The 27,232-nt window shown below is 38.7% G+C and overlaps 2 protein-coding genes across 5 annotated transcripts in view; one reads left to right on the top strand and one right to left on the bottom strand.

Moving 5' to 3' along the window:
* The window catches only part of Nha1 (Na[+]/H[+] hydrogen antiporter 1), a 92,431-nt gene extending 89,424 nt beyond the window's left edge, over positions 1-3,007 (top strand). For both annotated transcript variants that reach the window (XM_033336162.2, XM_033336154.2), the window contains exon 6: positions 506-3,007. In XM_033336162.2, coding sequence (XP_033192053.1) covers positions 506-1,033 — 528 coding nt within the window. In that variant the 3' untranslated portion in view covers positions 1,034-3,007. The remainder of the gene's footprint in view (positions 1-505) is intronic.
* A 514-nt stretch (positions 3,008-3,521) lies between these two features.
* Positions 3,522-25,450, bottom strand: LOC117157843 (putative G-protein coupled receptor Mth-like 3). 3 transcript variants are annotated; one of them, XM_076620262.1, is made up of 11 exons: positions 24,983-25,450; positions 22,158-24,867; positions 21,555-21,932; positions 13,738-14,020; positions 12,572-12,782; positions 10,465-10,673; positions 9,691-9,769; positions 7,652-7,824; positions 6,991-7,165; positions 6,498-6,762; positions 3,522-6,310 (listed from the first exon to the last, which is right to left on the bottom strand). In XM_076620262.1, exons 2-11 carry the CDS (start codon positions 22,488-22,490, stop codon positions 6,110-6,112), a joined length of 2,307 nt encoding a protein of 768 aa, XP_076476377.1. In that variant the 5' UTR covers positions 22,491-24,867; positions 24,983-25,450; the 3' UTR covers positions 3,522-6,109. The 3 variants fall into 3 exon arrangements, with proteins under 3 accessions (XP_076476377.1, XP_076476376.1, XP_033192022.2); XM_076620261.1 differs by having other exon boundaries at positions 22,158-23,874; positions 23,959-25,450; XM_033336131.2 differs by having other exon boundaries at positions 22,158-25,450.
* Positions 25,451-27,232: the final 1,782 nt, after the last annotated feature.

Below are 27,232 nucleotides of genomic sequence, written 5' to 3' on the forward strand. Positions count from 1 at the left end.
TGAAACGATAACCTACGCGATATGCGTAGTACGATAACTATACAACTTACGATATATCTTTAAAACGACGCGTACGGTCGTTGTTGCGGTCGGTCGCGTCGATATTCGCAGACCGCCTGAAACGGAGCAACTTTTATTCTATATCTATTGTATTTCTTACGTTAGAGCTATGTCCGGTTTTATGCTGTATCTCTGTCTCTTTGTGGTTCTCTCCTTCCGCGCTCCTATATATATTTTGTTTTCTCACTACGCCAATGTCTTTATACACATAAAGCGGAAAAAAGAACTGTTTTAAACGTTACAGAGCCATGGAAATATATCTCTGAAATATATCGCCCTACGTGTCCCACTTCGACAATTATCCTTTACTATAATCTACTTGTTGCTCTTTGCTGTAATCTAATTGTAGAAATACAATTAACGGAATACGAGCTATTCTAATATCTACCGCTAGCTACTGTCGCACCGCGTGAACCTCGCTAATCGTCGCACATTCTGTTTGCAGAACCCAGTGGCAACAGCCTTTGAGATCTTCTGGATGATCTGCGAGCCGATTCTGTTCGGTGTAACGGGTGCTCAAATCAAGATCGACGAACTGGAGGGGAAAACGGTGTACTTGGGCGTAAGCTGCCTGCTAGCAGGTATAGTAATTCGCATCATGGTGACCATTCTCGTCGGAATCGGCTCGAAACTGAACCTCAAGGAAAAAGTATTCATCGCTTTATCCTGGATGGCGAAGGCAACCGTGCAAGCTGCACTTGCACCGACTACTCTCGATAAGGTGGACCCGAATGACCCGGAACAGGTGTATTATGCCGAGACTATGGTGACCATGTGCGTCCTGTCGATTCTCCTCACCGCTCCAGCCGGTGCGATCATTATCTCGCTGACAGGGCCGAAACTTCTAAAGAAAACCACGGTTCCTACGGCATCTCCCGAGGGCTGGAAAGCACGCAGACCCTCGATTCGAGACATTTCCATCATCAACGAAGACCCAGACCTCGAGGAGACCGCAACCGAGAGGAAGGCTTGAGGCGTTCCCCTTGAACGGGCACGGACGCGACCCCTTTCTCCCTTTCTCCCTTTCTCCCTTTCTCCCTGTTCCACCTCTCTCTCTCTCTCTCTCTCTCTCTCTCTCTGTAGATCTTCTCTAGCAGGCATTTCGCATTTCGTTTGTATTTTATTCCGTTACTTTCTATATCTTTGTATATCAAGTTCCAGACTCGAACAGGGAAATGGAAAAAGGCGATTGGGCTCCCTTGACGAGATCATGGAAAACGTACGTGCGGGTATGCGTTTGTGTACGTAGGTCGAAATGAAACGAACCTGCGAAATTGCAACGGTCAAGGTTAGCTTGACGATATACCGTCTCTTATTCGCAGATACACGGTCATCGTTGATATTTTTATTTCCGATATTTTCTGCTCATCCGCGGTATATTCGCCAACTATGTCTATTTAGAGCACGACGCGTTGTTTTTCAGATCAGATTTTTAGTTCGTACATTCACGGTCGGTTGTTTGAAATCCTACGTAGATCATTTAGCAGAAACAATGGGTTGTTTCAAATCTTACGTAGACAAATAGATAGACGGGGTTGGATGAAGTGTTTTCGACTGGCCAATTGCGATGATTGTTATTATCTTCTGACGAACAAGCCCTTTGTCTTATTATTTTCACTCCCATATCCGAATAAGATAAACAGGTTAGAGAATAATTTGGTTAAAATCGTGAAAGAAACTTGGCGCAACGTCAATCAGAATCGAATATCGATCGTACCAGCTAGATTCATAGAGATTAAAAAGCGTATTAATATCACAATATTAATTTTAGATTATTTTTCGTTGTTGCTACAAAATGAACGGAGAAAATGTACAGAGGAAGACTTAGGATAATGCGGAAAACTGCTTTATTCCGACAAAATCTGTCCTCGATACAATAACAATAATAACAATAAGAATAATAATAAGAATAGTAATAATAACGATGATGATGATAATAATATAAGCAAAGAAAGAACGTTCGTTAAATTTAATTCGATCGTTAAAGATAATAACCCTATGGGTTAGGGGTAACAAAAAATTAAGCAAGGAGAAAAGAAACTTTTCTATATTGTTTTAATTTTTTTCTTTTCCCGAATCCAACGGTCTAGAATACCGACACAGAATTACAAAATTTCGTTATTATCAAGACAAAAAGAGAATAACACCGAGATACTTTCTCACTCCTCTCTCACTCCTGCCCGCTGGTCGCAAATAGTGGAATGCAGCGAAAAAGAGTGGAGGGTATCTTCTCTTTCCAAGCCAATTAATTATTGCGAATTAATATTATTTGATATTACTTAACGATCCTTTGTGATTCGACAATTCTCTATGCCCAGTCATCGCGAACAGTTAAATTAACGTTCCCTATTTCTTCTCTTTACCGTCCAACATCGCCACAGAAACCGTATAATATAACGTGTAGATTAAAAAACTTTGAAACGTATCTGAGCATCGATGTGTCTTCTGCTTCGAAGCGTCAGCCGACATCTTGATTCTAGTTCGAGAAAGATGACTTTGCGTAGTAAATGCTCCGATAGCAGGTGATGGAGCAATTTATCAACGAGCTTCGTTTTCAGAAAGTGAAATCTTGTCGCGATCTTACAGTTAACGATGCGCATATACGAAATCATACGAAATCGCGCGAAATAGTGGAGAAACGTGGCATCGTTTCTGAATTTTCAAGTTTAGATCTGTTTAAACGAAAAGTCCTAACTTTCGTTCTTTTTAGCGTTTAACGTGACCAAGGAATTATAATGCTTGGATAATTAGCGATAAAAATGAATAATTATAAGATAAATAAGATAAAATGATTCGGTTTGATGAAAAGAAATTTTACTGTTAGCAAACATAATCGACAAACATTTTCGTACGCGTATGTAATCGACGAATCTTGACATTTATTACAACACAATCTAAATGTGTAAAGGAATGTAAGACAAAAGAAATAAAGACTGTTGTGATTTAATAGGTTTTATCATCGATGAAATTTACCGACGATCTAGAGTTTTCTTTCTTTTTCTTTTATTTGATAATCCTGCGATAAAAAGGTCTTTGAGAATGAATGAACATCCCGTGTGCGATGCGATTCGACGATCGTTCACGACATTTTTTAGGAGAACGTTCTTTTTCTTCTTCTTTCTCTTTTTCTTTTTTTTTCAGAGATCTCCGCGTAAAACGAATGCCTTCTCACGATAATAAGTATCTTTTGACATACGTATATTTTACAAGCGTGTGTATAAATAGTTTTTTAATATTATTATCGTTATTTTTCATTCGATACAACGATGTTCAATCTGCGATAAATGGGATTTATAAAGAACCAAAATATCAAGGTATGTTCGTTCGGAACAAGATGTTCAATTTTCCTTGATTCGGATCATATACACGTATTAGACAATTATTTTAGCACTAATTTTTCTTCATATATCAAATTAGACGAAATCTAAGAATTATCGCCAAGAGAAACATCCGTTCATAGCAAAATATTACTTCTACCGCTTTATTTCTTGTTATTTTCCGTACAAGTTAAGCTCAAAATAAACTAAAAACTCTTTTGTTTCTTATCTATATGTTAAATATAAATTTAAACATATTTGGCTATAGCCCGATTAAAGTGCGATCGACAATCGTTTAAATCGAAACATATCTATACAGAAATAATATAAAATTGGACTTTCCGTAAGAATCCTGACCGAAAGCTCTTATTTTGTCCCACTAAACGAATAACGTTCGTTTAGATCCGAGTTCCAATTCCAGTTTAAATTCAATCGAAAACTGTTTACTCTAAAACTGTTCGTTATAATTTACAGACGTTTGAGAAACCTATACGTCTCCTTGTGCGCACGTATTTAAGCGTGTAGATATCTGTATAATTAACCTTGAATACGACAGCGAAAGGGGAACGTAGCGGAGAGAGGGGAAATCGATTAATCGATCGACTGAAACTTGAAGTAAACTGTATTTGCGCGTAAATTACTCGATTAATTAATTAGCTCAAGAGCACCTCAGGATTAATCTGCCAGAGGGAAGAGAATAAAACTTTGATTGTGCACGAGAATAAAATTTTACTATTAAACGCTAAATTCTGAATCCTATTGTTACATTAATATTAAGGACAATAATTATAATGTCAATTTTTTTCGTGGTTCTCGCATTCCTTCGTGGTCGCTTGTTCGCAATTGTTTCAATCTTTAGGAATTGTTAGCAATTTACCTGCTTCAGTTCTCTTAAAACAATTTCTTATTGAAATTTTTTTAGAGATAGTATAATCGTGAAATTGAATATATATTCTTAAATCAGCTTATTTTACGGAAACAACGATAATGTAAAAATACGTGCTGCGAACACATCAAACTGTAGATTGTTGTTTCCGTTCGCTTTGTTCTTATTACGCGGATATGTTTAACGCGACAAATGTAAAAAGACAACGCGACTGCGCATCGATGCGGTGGACGCAAAAAGAAGCAGGAAAATTAGAGAGGAAAAATCGGATTTTCGAGACTGGAGATCTTCGAGCCGGAAAGCGAGACGGAAGTCGATAGTGGCGCGAAAGAACGAAGGTAATAAAGAACGATCGATACCTCGTAACGTAAATAAATCCACCATGTTGTTTACTTTTTTTTTATACAGCAAATATAGGAAAACAAGAGTTCGAATGTTTTCGCTCGAATGTTTTGACTAATAAACGACTGTTTTTATCCCGTTTGAAAGTGCGACAAGAGTGGTACATACGATTGCAATTATTAATTTATTCTGCCGTAAGCTGTCCGAGCCAATTGCCTAAAAACTCGGGATACGCGTAACACGCCGAGCACTCACCAAGTACCTTTGTTAGCATAATTTTCGCAAAATAACATAAAATAGAATAACAGACTCTGTCTCGAGGTAATTTATCGCCAACTATCTTGTCTCGTATCTAAAGATTGCGTTGAAAAATATTTTTCACGGCTATGGCAGGTGATTGTACGGCTTCGGATCGGTGGAGATCTGTTTTAAAAAGAACTACCGCGAAAGTGAAAGCGTACCGCCTCACCTTCGATCGTTAAACCTATATTTGACAACTAATATTTTAATAAACGCTCTTACGCGTGAATAATCCCCGTGCGATACGTTGCAAGAGATGCCATAAACCGATATTCGCAGAAAACGTTCGAATCCAACAGGAAATGTTGCAAAGGTTCGGGCAAGTCGTGTACGATTCACAGTAATTTCCTGCGGCTGTTTCCAGTTTGTCAAATCTCGAATATAGTGCGGCGCGATTATTTTCCTTCCATGTGCATCGAATAATCGTCGCAACGTTCCCTCGACTCACGCCAGTCAAAAAAATTTCGAAAAGAGCCGTGTATCGTTCGTCCGCGTGATTCAAGGCCGGTTTTAAAACTGCCACCATTTTCACCAACGGTGCACGCCTTTTGTTCGACGATTATAAAAGAGAGTACCGCCGCCGCTCTCTGTCACTGAATCACCGGCGCCAATTCCTAAACTTTCTCGTCACCTATGTCAGTTTTATATAATATAATAAAAATTATAAGGCCGAGAATATAACGTTGCAAACATGTATATAGTATAACCTATATGTATATAGAAATAATACAATTACACACAGTTACAGTTACAGTTACAGTTACAGTTACAGTTACAGTTACAGTTACACACACGGAGAAACATGAATAACGAATAACGAATAACGAATATCAGCAGGACATATTTAAAAATTTCGCTTCGTTAGAATTTAGGTCCGTTTTTACCTTACTATCTCCTATTTATTATTCGCTAGTATTACGTATTATCTGTCGTTGCTAAGATAGACAAGATGGATCAGACTCTAATAAAGGTTATGCTATTTTATGTGATTCGTTAAATTTAGTTGAAAATCAGCTTTATACGGTAGAAAAGCTACTAAAGCTAGAAAAAGGTAGTAGAAGTTTGTTTTGTCAGATTTATGTAAACAGCTCCGCGAACAACGAGTGATATTAATTTTTACGACTACGCGATAAATTCTTCTTCTTACAAAACGTTGAAACAAGCTTGTTTGTGTTGAAACTTTGCCGAAACTTAACGTAGCGATCTACAAATGCTTCGCTGCAATACTTTTCGTTCCCTTTTTCGGCGGCAACGAATTTCTTTGAGTCGTTTCGCACGCCCCTACGACATTCCATTTCTCGTCGTTGGAGAAACGTTTGCTAATTACTAAAATGACAACGATAGTAAACGATAGTAAACGATAATAAACGAGACGAGAATCGTGAGAAAGGCGAAGTGACACAACCTGAAACCAAGTACGTATTTAATAAAACAAGAAACACAAGGAAGTGAGCTTTGGATCGAGCTTGAAACACGTAGTAACATGTGATTGTCTGTCGCGAACAATTTTATATTCTTTGATCAAGGTGTCAAGGTGTCAAGCTAACTCCAAAGCTGGACGTTAGCGTGCTGTTACTCGCGCTTTTTCTTACTCTGTACGGATCTTGTAGCGTCGAACTGGCTTCGCGTTTCTTCTTCGAACCGTAGCCTAGTCGTTTCTTCAATGCTTTGTGAACTCGTCGCTTCACCACGAATAAAACGAATATCAAAACACCTTGAAGACTGTTCACCACGTCCGTCACATAGAATAATTCATCCTGGTACTGGACTCCGGTGTATGTTTTCAGCAACTTGGAGACGACCTCGGCGCTCCAGGACATACCCATGACGACAAATAGCTTCACGTTCATGATGAACCTGAATTGGTAACAATATATAGCGTTACGATCGTAGCCTATAGGTAATGAATTATTAAATTAATCTCGTAACAACATCTCAATCATAAGATATTTTCCATAATTACTCGCTATCGTCGTCTTACTACTTTACTAAACAGAACTTTGACGTACAACCAGATGTTTAATCGATGCTTGCAAACTGACATAATACTAGGACAAAAGGCGTTTAAGGGACAAGTAAACTTACTTAGTTTTGTCACTGTGAAATCGTTTGCTCCTAACGTCTAAAGACGAAACCTTGCTTATCTCAGCTTTCACCTTGTTGCATTCCTTCGCCGTGAGAATAAAGAACACTATATTCGTTATCAATTGGATGGTGACTGGTGCCGTGAAGAAAATTAATTCCGCGTGTCCCATAGGCGCTGCAACAACAACGATATTTCCAGTAGTAAGTTACTAACGTCTCTTTCGATATGGCAATATAGCTAGCTGCGGCTCTACTGCAACGTACTATCGTACGTTCTCACCGAGCCGCGGCAACTCGAAATTCCAGTTGAGCCGGATAATTGGTAAATTCGATGGTATTGCCGTCATTTTGTTAACCACGAGCTTTCGTAGAGAGATGTCAATGTTTGTGGTTGAAAAGATGCCTATACGAAACGTTTTCGTTTGAATGTTGATTTTCTAAACGCACAGAAATATAGTAACCTGAAATTATCATAAACAGCGAGCTATTTGAAGCTTTTTTATCTTAATTTATCTTAGCACTGGTCGAAGCACGACGTTATCGTTCCATCCAATGTTTCAACCCAATAGAATATAACAAGCCCGATAAAAATGACGTTCGTAATTGTCACATCTTGATCCAACCTCGTCTTAAGCGTTTAAAAAGATAATTGATAACTCACAGTTGAACCAACAGCTTTCTAAACCAAATTCAGGCCTCAAATTCTCCGGCAGAATATGCATCTGGTCACTCAGGATACAGATGAACATGATGAACATCGACACGCCCCACGCATATACACCGTATAACAGGAATCTTTTGTTGTGATTTTGACTCCTGATACTGTGTACTTTCCTGGCAAAAGAGATTTTCCGATGTTTGAAGTTTCTATCTGTTTTGGTGAAATATTGCGAATAAGTGAAAGTGTTGGTAAGCGAAATTGCAAGTGATATCGCAAGGTTTTTATATACATATATATATATATATGCTTATATAGGATAGAACGTATAATGTTATTTTATCTGTGCTATTTCGCGTGCCATTTCACGTACCATTCGAAACGAAAAATAGATATAGCGGACGTGTGTAGTAGAGCGTAGAGATTATCGTCTCTAGATTTAAATAGGAATCGTGTACTACGAAATCATCATCGCCACGCGTAATCGCATAATGATTATTTTACATGCACTTCCGTGTAATATTAAACGTAAATTGCTTTGTAACTTGAAAAAGTAAAGCCGAGCGTCGGTTATAGCCAAGTGGCTCAGAATGGGCTGTGATCGCGCTAAAATAATCTTTCAAATATTAGCACGAAGCTATTTCCTATAATCTCTGTGTATATCGACAAAGGCTTGGGGCACGATTTCCTTTATTGCGGAAACGGCGTTATATAGAAAAATCGTTACACGATGAATTATAAATGTTCGTTAATCGAAAGAAGAAAAGAAGAACGGAGAAAAGAGAAAATGACAAGCAGGGCGACGAGGGGTAAAACGAGTTAAACGAGTTAAACAAATAATGACAAGGCGGCAGAAAGTAAGCATAGAGATATAAAGATAGAGTACGCGCGTCACATGTTACCGTGTACGTGCGAATTCGAATGGAAAACCAAGCGAAAAGAAAGGCGATTTGGGAATAGAAAGACGAGGCTGCATAGAGGCAGAGTCTTTTTCGCCCGTTGATCGGAGTTATACTCGCATATTTGCTGTACGAACGTGCAGCCCTTCTTAGACAATTCAGTCATAATGACGGGCCCCTATTCCTATTTCTATTCCTATTTCCTATTTCTTCCTATTTCTTCCTATTTCTTCCTATTTCTACATCGCTTCTTCGGCACGCTCACGCACTCTATCTTCGCGTCTTCGTGAAAAATAAATGAATGTGATAGATTTATACGTGAAATAGGCCATAGTGCGAACGAGCGGCAGAGAGGCGACCAATTTTTATGTTTATCGTTTTAGTAGGTATCCAAGCGGCGGACATGTATCGGCTACGTAGTAACTAATAATTTAATAGCCGAGGAGCAGCGTAGGCCCATTTTATAACGACATGATCATAAACATCACGGAAACAGATCTATGACGGATCAAATATAGAAAGAAGTAGCGAGTAGCGGTATGATTTAGCCGCCGCAAATGCCAATTTTCCCGCTCACCGTTGTCTCTATCGCGATCGATATAATTACGGTTTAAGCTTACCGGCAAATATCGCGCTTAGCGGAAAATATCGGCCCGACGATTATATTTATATATTTATATATGTGTATATGTATGTAACTAGGCAAAATAACAACTAGGAGACACAAACTTTTACAACGACTTAACGTCGAATGGGAAACTACATGCTAAAATCTTCGATAAACCAACATCGTACACGAAACAATTTCAAATATTGTACACCTCTATACGTTTTTCAAACGCGGAAATCAACAGATTAACCCAGAGAAAAACTGTCTTTATAAAGCTTATCATAGCGATCTATTACGCGAAAGATGCTTGAATACGCTCTTGATCGAGGACGCTTCATATTTTCCAACTAATTTTCTTTCTACCATTTCAATTTTGATTTATAATTGACATTTATTCGATTCAGATCGAAATCCTACGCGAAAATTATAACCAAGCAAGAAGGAAGAAAGATGGAAAAGACAGGAAAGAATGTAAAAAGCTTGAGCAACGGGTCCGAAGAAGATAACTTAAACGACTAGTAGTAACGTCTTACCCAAATGTCTGCCATATATCGAAGCACATGACGTTCAACCAGGAAAACGCCGACATCATGGAGAAGAACATGATGTATCCTAAATACGAAGACAAACGCTGATAAATAAAGCGGTTGTAGAACATACGCTTGTAATTTCTTGACAATCTTTATGCCATAATTTTCAACATTTTTTTGCATAATTTTAATATGTACAGAGTATGAAAAAAATAGAGTCTGTACTGATCCTGTACTGATCAGCGCGAGGCTGATCGGTGAAGATTTGTAAAAAAAAAAAGTCAGTGCAAAATTAACCTTTTAACCTTGAAATTCAAGACGAAATCTTTTTGTATCGCGTCGTATGCTACTCGTCGTGAGCCGAATCGAAAGCCAATCGAAAGAATGTTCAACTTCCGACAATTCTTGAACGGCTTTATTCGCAATGTGTTTACATCTACAGGTACAAAAGCGCGATACGTTCGTGATAGCGCGAAATACATTAACGATCATTTTTGGTCGAGATACGAAAATAGCGAAGAAAGTTTCGCGCGTATCGAGGCACTGTGGTTTCGCTCTATTTCTGAAATTATTTATCGTATTACGTAAATTTATGACTCGAAGCCCTCAACGGATCGTTTGGATAATTTTACGTGAAAAAATTTGAATTTTACTATTTGCTAAAACTTTCCACGCGCAGTTCTAGACCTTAAACGATTTATATCCGATAATTTGGATATTTCGTACGTGTTGTTTTACTTTTATTTCGAAAACTGTACAAAAAATAAACAGCATTACCTACTATACCGCACGGTGTAACACTGTCATTTTCCACTGTTATCCAAGGTATTACAGTCAAGCAAAGGTAACCTACCAAAAGGCTCGCGATATGGCACATCAGAGTTTTACCATGCAGATTCTGAAGCACCGGTAGGGAAAGGTAGACGATCAGTGTCAAAAATAAAAAGATACAGCTAGTTCCCATTAGAATAGAGGAAATTATCAATCTGAAAAGAAAGAATAGAAACGATTATTACGATACTAAGCGATCAAAACGGATATAATTTTATACTTTTATTTCACTTTCATCGAATTCTATCTAACTCTATCTAATTCTATCTATCTCTGTCATAGGTATGGTATATCGCGTTTATTTAAGGATAGTTCCAGTATGAATCTCGTTTATGGAAAAATACTTACGCCTGTAAAAACCAATGCAAACTGATATTTTTTACTTTGTCGACGTTTATACTATACTCGTAGGTGAAAATGTCGTTTCGTTTCAAGAGTAGAAAAAAAAGAAGAAAAAAGGAAAAAGATCACGACTTTTGCTATAACCGCGCTTCATAGGGAAAATTAGCACGCTCTGAATAATTGTGTCCAAAAAGCGCAAAAAGTCCAACAAGTTGGCTTCCAAAACGGTATCGCTCGTCTATCGACTCGACATATGTATGTACATATTTGTATAACACCCGGTGCTTTTTTTACTTTTTTTAACGACACAAAGAGTCGCGTTAAAATTATACGGTGCATAGTAAAACGAAAGGATCGAGCCTACAAAGCGGACTGACGATATTAAACGACGATATTAAATGTGAAATACAATGGAAACGCATCGTATAAATATTCGGCGGTTTCAAACGATCGAATAACGAAATGAAAACTTACGCCACTGAAAACGTAAGCTGGATAAACGTATGTATATATGCGATGAATTTATTTAAAAACCGAATTTACGTCGATAATTTACGTACTTACGTACACACAAAGCGAAATACGATCGTAGATATCAAGTGACTACATACTTTTAAACGGCAATGTGTTACTTCAATACATACGTACGTACATATATCGTGTACGTTGATATTATATATACCGTATAATATAAGTATAAAAATATACTGCAACAAGTATATAGAATTCTATTTCTATTTGAATAATAATGAAAATTAATTGCTAACACAGTTATTTTAGCAGATTTAACGGATAGCTGTGTTATTAAAGGATCTCCAATGGTTAAGGCTTTACTGGAACATCATCGATAGATGATCGAGACGGTGCACCAATAAATGATGGTAAACAGCGGAAGAATACAAGAAACAGATATGTACAGGCATATGTATATTATAGCGGAAGAAGCGAATGAACAAACACGAATGTATAGCCACTTCGTTGCGACTCGTATGACGACCGGTGAATGGCCGCCGTTCTTCTATTCATCAGGCAAATGGACTTGTAGCATTGTTATTTATTCTTCTGCATCAAGATATATGTACGAGCGTATACATTGTCACAGCATCACTGGCAAACAACCTGGCTATCTGGCATTGATGCAGCGCAGACACAATACGCGCTGCCGCGAAAGATGTGGAATTCCGGTTTCAACGGCTGACCAGCATCCCTCTCGAGAGCAGTCCAATCTTTTATATCGTCAGTTTCTCGAATAATACACGACGACGTCGATGACAAGACTTTGAACATTGCGCGCCTATATATACAGTCACTCGGCTAACACTCGCCAAACGCCCCTTTTAAAACGGATCGACTTTCTTCAAATTCGACCAACCGACTCGAGTTTTTCGAAAAAACTGCAAAGACGTGGTTTACGCGAATAAAATGAAATAAGATTAGACGGACCACGTGTAAAAAAGACTTTGAAGAAATTCCAATTGGTAGGGGACGGCGAAGAAGTGAATGGAAATTTAAACAACATACTTCGTATGATTTATGTGAGTCGTACGATACGTAGATGCGGAATTTGATGGAAATCGGTTGATGCGGAAATAGACAAGCGACAGGCATCGAAATCAGGCATCGAAATATCGGGAATATTAATAAACCAAGGCCATAAAACGGAAAATATTTTCTTTATTATTCGAGTCTAGTAGAAAGTAAAGTCCCTCACCTGGCTGCATCGTCGCCATCGTTCAAGAAGCAGATAAAAGCTAATAAACCGTCGGTGTTGTCGGTAACCAGACTGTCCACGCAGTACATGTCTGGTGGTAACCAGATTGACGGAGTGAGTTTGAGGAATCCGTTTGGTGTTAAACCGTATGTACCGTTCATGTTTTCTTCGTAAAAGTTAGAACAATCGAGTCCAACCCGCACACCGTATTCTGAGGGATAAGAAATGCAAGTTTAAACAATGCAAGAGAATAACAGAGGAAACGGAGAATTAGTTTTCTACACAGATCGTTACGTTTAGTATTAATTTAATATACGTTAGTACCAATTCGTTAATACGTTGGTTATTCTTTCCGACGATATACATAAGTAAGATTAGTTGGTTCGGGACAAGCTACTTTCGTCACCTTTCTCTCGCAAGACGTATTTCTTAGATGAGAGATATTTTCCCCGATTTCGTCCAACTTGTTCTATAAAAGAGACAAAAAAGACACAAGCGCAACAATACTATTTTACGTCTTCTCTCGTCTTTCCTCCTCTTTCCTCCTCTTTCCTTCTCTTTCCTCCTCTTTCCTCCTCTTTCCTCCTCTTTCCTCCTCTTTCGTGCGACAAGTTTTACAAAATTAACATTCATACAAAATGATATCATTTCTATACAGTACAAGCGTGTAAAACATCTTTTTATACGTAGAGAAGAGTAATTCGCATCGATCGGTGTATAAGAAAATATATACAGAGCCTTATTGAGATAAGAAAATATATACATAATAAGCTAGGAAACAGAAAAAAATTATCTCAAGGAGAGAAGATCACGATAGAATGGCAATGTTCGTCGTTTCGAACCAATCGATTTTATTCCGATAGAATCTTTTGTACCGATGTGTAAGTAACTAATTGCAAAATAATAATAACTTTATATATATATAACTTGATGTGTTTCGGATGCTGCATCCTCTGTGATTTCGGTGCAACACAACTCGTTTGAGAAAATATTACCACGTTCGCGTGGTAATATACCCATATTACTACATGGATCTATATTATCACGTATTACCATACTATATTCTGTTCTTTTAAAAATGTCACCACCTTTCTGCAATCGACGCTAGGCAAACGTAACTTAACTTAACTTAACAGCCATCGATCGTGCAACATCGCGATACAGACCTGTCATATCCCAAGTTCCTCCGGTAATATTCGACATTTCCTCGTAGAAATTTTTCTCCGACTTGGCAATGTGCGGGCAAATGTAACTGCCGCCATCGTCCGCATCCGTCGGACAACATTTTTGTATACATCGGTGGTCCCGACAGTATTCTACCTCCTTACACACACGGACTACGAACCGGCGTTTCGATCGCAAGTGCGGCATCAATTCCAGACAGGAGTTTCGTTCGGTGATGGAGAAACTCTCCACCGTGGATTCGTTTGTCCCTGTCGCCAGTGTCACCTAGAAAATTACACGGGACCACTTTACCTAATGCTAAACGAGAGGCGACTGATTCGTGCGAGATTCAAAGATTCGATATCCGCTGTGAGAAAAATTTCGACTGTTTTCACGTTCACGCGAAGAAACCCGGATACTGTGAATTGCTCGAAAGTCTTTGCAAGTTCCGCCCGGCACAATCGGACGCGTTTCCAAGGTATTCGCGAGAAAACGCGTAAAAATTCGTCCCTGGCACGCGACGGATCAAATATCACGAATAGATTAAAGCGGAAGAACGTGAACGTAAGTCGCGATAAGACGCGACGTAAGTCGTAAGCGAAAGCAGGAGACGAGAATCGACCAGAACTTTAGCGATTCTTGTAACGTTCTTGTAACAATTGAAAAATTTCATCTGATCGTCTCGCGTGCGAGATTCTCCGTCTAAGATATCGCTGACATTCGGCTATATCGAATTAACAGTGTGCCTCAACGATACAACATATTCATTCCTATCGATACAACGATATTATCGAATCGACAATGTTACATTTAATATTCATTTACGCGACAAAACGTTGTCTTCGTTATCTCAGATCGTTCGAAGAAAATACGATACGCGTAGTTTGTTTTCAACAGAGGTGTTTGTATTTTTCTACTAATGAAATAATCTGTCGGTATAAAGTTTCTCTTAATTTAACTCTTCATACAATACAACGAACGATATTGCGCCAATATAATATGGCGTATAACCATTTTCAAATTTTTATAATTCGCAATAACCATGCATAAGAAGTATTTGTCGCATAATACGTTTCGGTGAAGCAAGATCTGGCTTGTCTATATGAATTTCTAGAAATGGTTAAACTCCAACGCGTTTATGAAAATTATGATTACGTAATTGGAATTTGTTAATTATTGCCAAGATATTAGTAGATTGATTCTCTACAGGCAACAACAGTGTTTCCACGTTTCACATTCATCGCAATCTCTCGTTTCTATTATTCCGAATAACGATTCAGACGCGTCAACGAAAATTTCTACAACAAGTTGCTTCCACTTTTATCTACGAATCGATACATATTAAAATCGTTTCATTTCTAGTCGATAATACATAATACATCAGCATAGTGTAATTAGTGTACTGGTGTATTTCAAGAGAAAGCAGTACTGTTTATTTAACCAGACATATTTACTACTGTAATTCTGTGAATCTTTATCGCAAACAATTGATCGCGTTAACTGCAAAATTAGAAAAAATGTCTAACAACAGCATTCTATGAGAAACGAGTCTTGTTCTGTCACGGTAATGCCGCGTTACGATCTTTTATGCCAAAAAAAAAAGTGTATTATTATCGTAATCCATCATCGATGTTTCCGATGCCTCTTTAATTTTCTTAAATGGAAAGCATTTAGAGGTAAAAGCAAAATTGAAACTATCGAGCAGCGGCTACAACGGCCGGGCGCACTGTGCATGCAAGGACACACTCGATTGCAACTAGACAGTTCCGTTCTATCTGATACCGTCCGCAATGCGGTCCTTGGTTTCATCGGCGGCGCATCGCTGCTACGCCATTGCACACCGGCGTGCCGCCGCCGCCACTACAGCTGCTAGGTCGCTACCGCTACCGCCACCACGCCCCGTAGATTTATTTACCGCGTTCGCATCCTTTCCTATCCGGTCGGGATAAAGGCTCTGACCATCTGAAACTACATTTACTACGTCGTGTTGCTCCACGCTACACTATGGCAAACAATATTTATCGCCGGATGACCGGGAAAAAATCGTAGCTCGAAACGTCGCTATAGATGTCGCTGCTATCGTCGGCGAGTATCGTCCAAGAATTGATTGTAAGGGTACGGATCGTTAAGTAAGGATGTTGTATTTGCATTCGTACGAACGATGCACGAGCAATTACATGTGAAATGACGGACGAGGAGGGTGTTTGGAAACATACTCGTTGAAAAATCTTAGGAACCATCTTTACCATAACAACGATAATTGTCTGGAAAATTTTGTTGAATTTCCAATGTGCCGTAGAAGCGAGCATCCTGAGTAACGGATCTACAATTTCTGACAAAAAGAAAATTCTACTTGTTACTATGTGTATTCTCATAGGATTGCGATCCTAATAGCGGCAAGATAGTAGTGGTAAAGATTTGTTTAACGGATGTGTTAACTTTAATTTCGTATAACTGTAGTTTCGGTTATCATATAAAAAGAATGGAAACAGAAACGCACATGTTACAGATAGAAAACATCCTAAATCCATCTACAGCGTACAAATTCCTTGAAAAACACGTAGGAAACAAAAACACTTTTATTCTAAACATTTATAGAGAGAAAGAGAGAGAGAGAGAGAGAGAGAGAGAGAGGGAGAGAGCCGCGATTGTTGGTGATACGAGGTCCGACAGAAAAAGACGAGAATGACCTTACACAGCTTGGAAACCGAGAGTGGTAGGGTAGAGATAAAAAAACAAACAGCTATAAAAGATGTTTCGACTACCGATAATGTGAGAAAATTCAGCTCGATCGTGTCAGTCGGTACAACTTGACGCATCTTCAAATATAAGCGTGTTTTTACGCTCGGTCAAAAAATGTCGGATTGCAAAAGTTAACAACCAAGCCATTGCTCACCCACGACGCGATGTCCGCCAAACAAATTATTCACTTTTAATACCCATCCTACGCGCGAGATCTCGCCTCTTGCGATTTCTATCTCTTCTCCAAGATCAGAAGGCGATGCTTAAAGAAAGCCATCTTTCTGTCGGTAAACAGTGTAAAAATAAAAATGAAAACAGCGGCGTTTGTAAATTTGAGTCTAGTTACGTGAGACCTAACGATCGAGTCAACGATCCTTCGCAACGTCGTTGAACGTGCCTACTCGCACGATACGACTTTATCGCTCGAGTCGTGTCGACTTTTGTCGATCAAAATTACGAAGCTGGTAAATTACGAGGAAAAAGGAAAGCCTCGATAGAACGGAAAATCTTGCCAACCCAATGGCTGTCCGATTTCACGCGCGTCAGATTCGTCTGTATTTTCTTCGCCCTTCTAACACCTTCCACCAGGCTTGCCAATCTCCCAGTGACTCCTCGATTTCGCATCGAATTCGTTTGCGTCACCTTTCTCCCAGAAACTCGCCGCCAATTTCGCATCGCATTTCAATCTCCCGCGGCTCGCTCATCTCGCGCCAGGTTCGCCCGCGAGTGACTCCGTCCTACAGGCTCGCGGATTACGCATCAGGTTGGTCCTCGAAAACGAGATAATTCTCTCGCATAGTAAGTTTCGTTGCAAGATTAACGCGATTAAACTAATCGTATTGTTTGTCAACCAAAGTATCGCAATAGCGTTCCCATGCGGAATAAAAAGCTATGGCTCGGATTTTCAAATTCGAAAACATCGAAAACGCGAAACACTTTTATCCGTACAAATATTTTTCTATAGGTTTCTTTACCGCGATTGAACCGAGTGGGAGAAAAATGCTAGCTAAATAAAAAATTTCATAATACAAACTTCTCCAGCCGTCGTTTATCCGTCGTTTATCCGCTATTTATACACAGTGCACGCGACATAAGCGTCTCATGACAAACACAAAATGCAAAAATCACGGTGCATTCTGTCGCAACGCTTCGTTCGATCCGGCTGGGCCACTGAAATTATTCTTTTAAAAAATCGGACAGTCAAATACTCTTTCAAATATTCTTTTAAAAACAAGGGTCGTAAATATCGGCCGTGTATCTGTAAATCTAGCGCGATGTCGCGTCTATTTTCGACGACACAAAGGGTAAAAGATGCCTAAGGGTATCGTGCCCTCAGAGGTGGAAATATCGGGAGGGAAAATGTAACTTGATTTTGTCGTTTCATTTCGTTTCGTTTCGTTTCGTTTCGTTTCGTTTCGTTTCGTTTCGTTTTGTCACGGTCGACGTACGAATTAAAGGGGACCGACAGAATGTCTTCTTATCAAATTCGTTACCCGTCGTGGAAGTTTAAAGTTATAGAACACGAACCATAAAGTTCAAATATCAAATCCTGCACCTAGTCGCTTCCGCTTCTGGATATCGAGCAAAGGTTATCGAAGCATATACTGCAAAATAGCTGAGCAAGCATCGCGTCCTATAGTTAGGAATGAAAAATAAAATTTACTCGTATAAAATGTCGTACAAAATCCGTTGGAACAAGTTTCCGACCTTCTCGATAAAATAAGATGGTCGTTGGAGGAATTCCGAAAAATTGCTTCGACATTGCTTCAACGATATTTCGATCTGATAATCTGTTTTAAAGAAAACCTCAAAAAAGTTATCTTATACTATAAAAATTACCATGTTAAACGACGATTCTTGTCTAACGACAAAATAAATAATAATTATTTATTCTTCTTCTTCTTCTTTCTTTTTTTTTTCTTTTTCCACCTACTGCAAACTCGTCTCGAGGCACACCTCAACATACGTTAATAACCTTCTCTATATTACCTTTATTATTTCATAAGCTTCTGCCTCTTTAGTTTGTTTATATATACATAATTATATATACGTAATTTGCCTACACGTACGTATGCAGTGAAAGTATGTGTTAAAAATAAAATTCCATTGCGTAATATACATTACCCGACGTACCTATGTATATGACATAAAAAAGATAAACGCGGTAAACGTTAATGAATGCATAAAATATTATTAATATGAGTGAGAAAGGCGGGTGTAGCAGGAATACATACACATTTGTAGTTTTAAAGTACCTACGAGACAACATAAGGATGCTATTCAAAGTTGAATAGTTGATCTTTCTTAATATCCGTAAAAGATCATAAACAACACGAGGTGTACGAACGTAATATCCGTGTCGCGATGTTTTTCGCTTTAAGAGGAAACCAATTAAACGAAAACAGCCATTAAAAGTCCATTATACTCTAAGGACAAAGCAAATTAAAAATCCATTACGATCTAATACCACGCAATAATTAAGTAGAATCTCCAATTCACAAAAGAGAAGACTCGTGAACCATCTATCGCGCGATCCATTAAAATTCAATTTAAAACAAAATACGCGTCAGATACGTAGAATATGGACTACTTAGTAATTTCGTAACATTGCGTATTACACTTTTCGTTGCTATACGACGGATAACGTAATTACGGCAAGTATACAATAGGCAGTCTGCTACGGCACGGCGTAAAAGGCTGAAACACGAAGGATAAGAGGATCGTATTGGAAGGCACAGTAATGCACAATCGACAGAAGGTCGTTCCCCGTACGAAAATATACTATATTTAATATATAAATAAAGTAGCCTTTTTAATGTGTTGTTTTAATGCTCGTTGTCAACAACGAGCTCGGGATACGCATTAGGTATTAGACAGATTTTAAAATTCAACTTTCCTCGTGACAAGACTTGAGACGAAAGAATGCTACATTTTCAACGTTCACGCGTAGAACGACCTGTCGATTATCTCGCCTGTCTAACTGCGAATTTGGTAAATTAACGCGTACTGAACAAATTTTCAAACCGAATTTTCTCGAAAACTAGGCTTATATTTTGAAGCGAATCTCCCCGACTTTTTTGCTCGTATTTGCTTGTATTTTTACTCTTTCCAGGGTTTCACCGATATTTTACTTTATTATAGTACTACAATCTACTTTTTATGCTTTATAACACGAACAAACGGTGCTGCTGGATATGCTGATGAATATACGTCAAAAGAAGAAAGAATACAGAAGAATAATATAACTTACGCTACCCTATTTAACAGGAAAATTTATACATTTCCATTCGCGTTAGAATAGAATACTAGAATTTCTTTTTCTCTTTCTCTTCTCTTCTTTCCTTTTTTTTTTTTCTTTTTTTCTTGGATTAGAAATATTTGTTTCCCCTGTTATTGTAAACAATTTACTATACTAATTATAATATTATACGCTAAAATACGTAATATCTTAATTTTAATAATATTTTGGCCATTACCGCACCACGTGTAGTCTCTCGGATTGCTTATTAATTTTATTGTTTAAGTCATTACGTTATAAAAATTAACCTAATTTGTATGTCTAAATCTATTTTGTTTAATCGCGTATATAGATATTTCTTTTTCTTTCCTTTTCTTTTTCCAGAACTTCTCGAACCCTCGATCAGATTGTCGTAAGGAAATAAAAATTCGTACTCTCTGTGAATAAGGAGAAATCTTTCATCGAACAGCTAATAACACGTTCGCGTTTCAAGATATATTTGAAATACTCGATAATTAGGGAACAGACAATTTTTCGAAAAAGAAACAATCTGTTGTAGAAAAGAAAGGAAAATACACCAAATACAGATTGTAACTATATATAAGTGGAGAACAGTAAAAGAAAGAAAACAGAAAGCAAGATAAAAGTGTTGCATGAAAATAAGAGCTTTAATAATATTCCGTTTATCCGTTCGAAACCGCGTCTGCTGAATACGGTGAGAAAAAATCGGACGGAACAACGAGCCTAGAGAAAGGGACAATGACGAAACCGTTGATGCCTGGCCGCTGCTGCAACCTGGAACGAGAATTAACGCTTGCGTCGCGTCCCAACTTTGTTTATTATAATTTAAGGCGTACGCTTCTTTATGCGTGACTTCATCGTTCGCGTAACTAAAGCCGGAAATTTCCTACCTTTTTGTTAGATAAACGCTTCGACAAATTCAAATCGTGTGGGTGCCTTGATACAGTGAAATTTAACCACCTACTTTTATTCACGCTCTATCATACTCTTTCGAATATTCACTTCTGATCTATGTATCACGAGGTAAGACAACAATTTCTTTAGTCGAAAGCTAAGAACCGTATCAATTTGCTCCGGCTTTCCTCTGCTTCTTCACTATTTTCCTAATGCCACGTATACGTATCTCTTTTATGAATATCGAATAGTTTCAAGTATATACAAATCTATTATATTTAACTGAATATTATACTATTTACTATATATATTTACACACACGCAGAAGTATACAGAAGCGCTGAAACGTTTGTGGAAATATATTATCTGAAGCAGAGAACGAGCAGGAATATTGAGATTGGCGTGCCCCTAACGATATGCTGATAACGATATCTTTGTAAATGGTATAGAATTCAAATAAATGCAACAAAGAGAGTACAGTTGAGCAAGAAGATGCGTCACGTAAGTAAATGAACGCTTGGAAAAATATACATATAGTTGGCTATCCTTGAAATTTGTTTCTCCTCGTGTAACAAAATGATTTTTCCCCCAAATTCCAAGATCCTTCGACCAACTCATTTATCTTCGTTGTTACAGATATTGTGGCTCCGAAAAAAAAATGGTTTGAATTTAACGATCCAGATGGTATAAATTACTACATTGTTATATTTTACGGTATAACTTCGAAAAATTGGGGCAAGGTGGGCAAGTTTTCTTTTCTTTTCTTTCCTTTTCCTGTATTTTCTTCGTTCGTTCTAGAAACTCGATTGAAAACTAAATGATTAGGAAACAATTAGTTACATATATAACGAATAGATTGGAGATTGGAGATTGAAAAATGGAGAATCTGGCGTGGCGCGAATTCGCGTTCGAGGATCCACTCACCTGTAAAGTTCCATTGATGATGTCTGCTGAATCGATCTCGTGCGTAAAGATCGCGCCTGATGAACATTTGGGCATGCCTGTATGAAGCAGAAATAACTCCACGTTCGGAAAATGCTCGTTTTCCCGTAAGTAATCAGTGAGTAACGGCAAGAAATGGTTCGTTTTCGAGTAATAACGATCGAATTCACAGCCTCCCGTTACTACGTTAAAAACTGTATTATTCGAGCAACATTTTCTGACGTTTAAAAATTCCGATAACGATGGTGCTTTTGGGAATGGACGTGTTCGATCCTTGTCTTCGTTCGATTTACAGTACACGAGTGTCGGAACAACGACCCGAGTGATATCGTTGTACAGAATATCGATACAGTACGGACTCTGTAAATACGAAAAAGTTTAAACTTTCATCGACAACTTAGTTGCTGCGTCATCCTGCGATCACTTTTCGTGCTTATTATCGTAATATTTTCCCTTATCGTTGTTGTATCATAAATGTTTCATCTAAGAAAAGTGGTAGCAAGATCTGCATCGATTCTTTATATAGCACGATTTGCAACATGTATTGACAAACATAAAGTAAAACAAGCAACCGCTATCGCGTACCTGTAAAATATCAGCCGAGTTGATTTCATCAAGAGACAGAGTGGTAATGTATTCAGGCTTCTGGCAAATAGGAAGTTGGCCGTAAGTTACGTTCTTGTTAGTAGGATCACTGGCAACGATTTGCGGAGCACGTGGCGACGCAACGCAATCCACTTTCGACATCCCTGAGAAAACTTCTCCAAATGGGCAACATTTGTTGAAGGAACAAGCGACGCCGGCTGACAGAGACAACAACCACAAAAGAAGAAAATTTCTCGTTAGCGTCGGACACGAACAGCACTTTGAATATCTCGAAACTGATCGCTGCATAATTTCACCGATTTCACCCAACATCGTTCCGTTGAAAATCCCACTCAACTGCTGCTTTTTACGATTAAAGATGAGACGTTGGTACCTTACTAAATTAGATATTCGATATTTCAATTAACTAGATGTTCGACTTGAACGTTGCACCGACCGTTACAACAGCTGAGACATTAACAGCAGCTGAAGTATTAAATGTTAAGCTTGTACGAAGCCTAGTAACGAATATTTCCCGTTGTTTGCCGTTATTTGCCGTTAATTGCTGTTAAGCCAATCAAACTCGTTGATCGATTAAAAAGGAAAGGATCTAAATCGCGAACCCAAGTATCGACAAGCGTCAAAATGACCGTTGCTCGTCCACACAACTTCCAACAAACTCTGAAAAGCACGGAGCTCGACGATTCTGCTGCTATGTATACTTGGAGACCTTGACTCGAGTAAGTCTCATCCTCGGTCGGATTTTCCAAGAACCCACACGACTTCTGGCCGTTATACGTGGAATTATTTGACCAAATACACTCTACTTTCTCCACCGTTATTCCTTTGTTTCTCTATTTATTTGCTTTTCTTCCTTTACTATTTTATTTATTTCTCTATTCATTATATTATTCTCCATATGTATCGCTTTATCGCGTAAATTCACCGTGGTGGTAAATAATAATGAAACGGTCCGATGCTAACGTTAAACGACACGAAGAAAACAGTAAGGTACAAGTGGAAATGATAAACGTACAAACGAGAACCGCCTTTTCACGAGAATCGTTTGTCGAATCGGTAATCTTCGTTCGTTAATGAGACGTCGTTGTGTTATAAACTTTTAATGCGTGTGTTGGAATTTGCGCGGTCGGTAGACATCGTTACTCGTCGTTACTCGTCGTTACTCGTCGTTACTCGTCGTCAATCTTCGTAAAATTCAATTCGTACAATTCGTGTAAGCCGTCTCCGATCGATTAAATTGTCGCGTCCATCGCATAATGCAACGTGTTGCACGCACCTAACTGCATTCGGATAATCTTCAATTACAAGGTAGCTCTATTCTTCCAAATCAGATAGAGCAGTGGCGTCAGTTTAAGGACAACTTGAATTTTAATCTCAAATTTTTCTCGGTTCGTTGATCAAAATCTTCTCGTGATTCCGTCACATGCCAGCGGATAACCTATCGGCGCAGGTGCAGCAAACTAATCTCTCTGCTAATCTCTCACCTTCCCAAGTATCGCGATTGATTTCACAGTTCCATTCCTACTGCGTATTTTACATATTTCCTTTCGATTCGAAGCTTCGAGTTTTTTCCTTGCTGTTCCTCGTTCTTCCTCGTTGTTCCTTGCTCCGAGATGTTTCCAATTTATCTTTTATTCGCGGTGTTAGGAAAGCAAGTTTCGCTTATTTTTCATTGATATTTTTATACCAGAGCCTTCTATAAAACGTCTATATTTTCTATCTTTTCATCTTTTTATCTTCCTCTATATCACATTATCAATTACGAATTATTTTTACATACCTGTCCGTCTCTCGAATTTACATAAGAGAAAGCCCATCTATTTAATTCGCTGTTCCTCCCCTTTCTCAACGATAAATTTCAACCATAACACACACGCACGCACGCACGCACGCACGCACGCACGCGCGCACGCGCACGCACACACACACACACACACACACACACACACAAAATTGCGATATTATCATATACGATATTACGGAAAGACGCAAGTTAATTATTTCATCAGAAATTCGTACTTAACTCACAAACGCACCTAGATCGTTCAAATTTCGTTCGTTTTATCTTTTTCGGTCGTGTTACTATTCCGCTGCTTCTTCTTTTCCCATTTTTCTCTATTACGCGAAGATTACGCGACGATTACGCGACGATTACGCGACGATTACACGACGAGCCTCGCAATCTTCGCCAACTTTTGCTCCAATCTTTTACAACTTCTCACTCTTCTTCGCGTCACACTTTCTTTTTCCTGAATTTGAATTATTCCAGCAGCGTTTTTAATTCTCGGACACGAACCTATCGTGCCCCTTCGCCTTACGGTTCGTAATTATTTCAACGACGCCTTGCTTCTTTCTTTCTTCCACCATTTCGATATTCCCAAGTGCACTAGTACCTTGTACAAGACACCTTTTTTCGAATCTCACTTTTTGGTTTCCCTTTTTTACAGTTTTCTTCTTTTTCTTTTCTTTTTTTTTTTTCACGCGACTAATCGATCCACAAATAGATCACCGCCGTCTCCTCGTTACCTCCTTCTTCCTGTCTTCTCGTCCACCCAATTCACAATGTTCATCGAATTGCAATAAAGAAATTACTCCGTCTAACCTAATCCTTTTATATTCTAGTTTCGTCCTACAATTTCCACCCCTCGACATTCGAAACGATTTACCGTGATTTATCGCGCGAGTTATCCTAAAATTAGATAGAGAGAATCATACGTATCACGCCGAATAAGCAAATCTTTGTATCGACAAAGCTATTCGATAAACGATTATTCGAGCATTTATTTTTGATGGATGAATCCTACGATCGTCACTGCCGATTTCCTTGCCCCCTTATCGTTTATCCGCGGCCAAGCTGGCTCAGATTCCCGAATTCCCGCATTCCTGCATTCCCGTCAACGTACCGCCGCGTATTCGACAACGGCGCGATGCGTCCATATGACACGACACGGTGAATACGCACGTAGAAACGCGACTGTACGTTCGCACCAACCGACAGCGGAGATGAGAGAGAAATTCGACTAGACTTGCCGCTGAGTACAACAACAACAAGACCATACACGACGCGCCTCTTTTCGCCCAGTCTGTCTCCCCTCCACACCCTTCCCACGAATCCCCTCCTCAACGTTCGTCTTTTTTCTTCCTTCTTCTTGGTCTTCGATGTTCTTAACGTGATCCGTTTAATTCGATCGCGATCGATCGACCGGATCAAAGTAATTAGTCTCGACACGCGTTCTCTACTCTGGTTTTTTGGAAACACGAGGTGTAATACGAGGTCGGTCGTTAAACTCTTTCACGATCGAGAAAATGATATTCGTAATTGAGTTATCCAGTCTATTCGTACGCTAGATTTTACAATATTACAATCCGAATATCTTCCGAATGTGCGAACAATTCTACTTTCGAGACAGCCACGCACCTAAATATATACATATTCGCTTACCACGTAATGTACCGATCGAATCCGTTTAATTTTGCTTTATGTAAGATTTGCTTTATACGAGAAACACTTTGTACGTCACTTGGTTAGATCGCCCATACGTAATGGACGTATTTTTCGCTCATTAGTATCGATACTGCTGCAGCAGCAGTAGAAGCAGTGATTTACGATCAGACTGCGAGGTAAAGTGATCGTTCAACGAAGAAAGATATTGTTTGACGCGCTGTACATACATACGTATATATCACCTCTGGTTAAATTTTTCAATTGAAATAATTATTGTCAGATTCCGTTCGGTTCAAACAAATAATCGTGCCATTCCACCGATAAGGTGAACCTGTCGGGAAACTAGGTTCATGATTCCGAATAACATTTTCCATCGGTCTGGCCCAAGTTGCGAAAAATCTAGTTTCCAAGATACTCGCAAAAGATAGCAGTATCGTGCGTGCGTAACGTACGCGTCGTACTGAGCACGCCATAGAATCTGATCGATGATACACCTGTATACAGTACACGCGACAAGCATCGTAATACCTAGAAACGTCCGCTGTAAGAACGGCACTCGCATATATAAAAAGTACAGGGCGAAAAATACGGATGAAAGTTTACTTTCGTGACTCGAGAGAATCGATCGAGAGAGAATCCGTGACAGCAACAAAGTGGAGCGACAGTACGCGACGAACGAGCACGAGAAGAGGTTGACAAAATCTTCCGTATCGTTATCGCTTTTCGATATTCAAATTTACGCCAGACGACCTACAGACTCTTTGCACGTCTTTGTACCTAACTAAATGCAAGTGAAAAATTTCCAAGTTGAAAAATAAACCAACCTATCGTCCAGAATGTTATATTTATAATTTGTTTACAGTTGCGTATGACGTAAGATTACATTTTGCGGAACTATTCGAATCTTTTACGTATAGTAGACGCATCCTCTATTTCTTCCCCGTCCTTCTATTCGTAACAAAGATAAATTTATTAATTAATCGTTATTAAATGGTTTTATTAATTAAATTGGTATTATTGGTTTTTTTAGAAACATACCGACTCGAAACTTGTATAACGATAAATAGTAAGAAGATAATCATCGGCTATGTTTTTATGAACAAACTGTAGGAAATTTTTTACTTCGAACAGCACGAACAAAGACTCGCATCAGTCTCATACACACATGATATTCGATAGCACTTAAAATTTGTTCGCTATGTATTCATCGTCGTTTAGTTACTTGACCGAAGCGGCTTAACCAACAATTCTGTTCGCTACAAGCAAATCTAGTCTGTCTGTTTCCTCCCCTCCCCCCTCCATTTTTCTAGGCTGTTTATAAGACGCCGTAATTTGCGCGTCATCGATAGAAAAAGAGGTATCGTATTTCGTTGTCTAGGCGAAACACGCCTTAGTATGGTATTCGACCACGAAACACGATTGAAATAAACTATTCAGCGTGAAACTGGTTTCTGGTATCTGGATCTTCCCTTTTATAAAGAATGACTCATTGCCGGAAACGATATCGACAGTGAACTAGTGAGAAAACAGGATGAAGCGATTTCGTTAACCTAAAACCTGTTTAGCTGGCAAGCGTTTTTCTTCTTCCACTGTGTCTTACACGCCGTTA

Source organism: Bombus vancouverensis, chromosome 7, assembly GCF_051014615.1.
Source record: "Bombus vancouverensis nearcticus chromosome 7, iyBomVanc1_principal, whole genome shotgun sequence".
Taxonomy (NCBI): Eukaryota; Metazoa; Arthropoda; class Insecta; order Hymenoptera; family Apidae; genus Bombus; species Bombus vancouverensis.

Bases quoted from the DNA above. Each gene is read 5' to 3' on its own strand.
- LOC117157843 (XM_076620262.1), bottom strand. From the start codon at position 22,490: ATGTTGGGTGAAATCGGTGAAATTATGCAGCGATCAGTTTCGAGATAT. The intron at 9,770-10,464 runs GTAATGCTGTTT...CTTCGTATTTAG, and splicing joins TACACCGTGCGGTATAGTAG to GATACATCATGTTCTTCTCC. The intron at 6,311-6,497 runs GTAAGAAAAAGC...ACTTGGTTTCAG, and splicing joins CGCTACAAGATCCGTACAGA to GTTGTGTCACTTCGCCTTTC.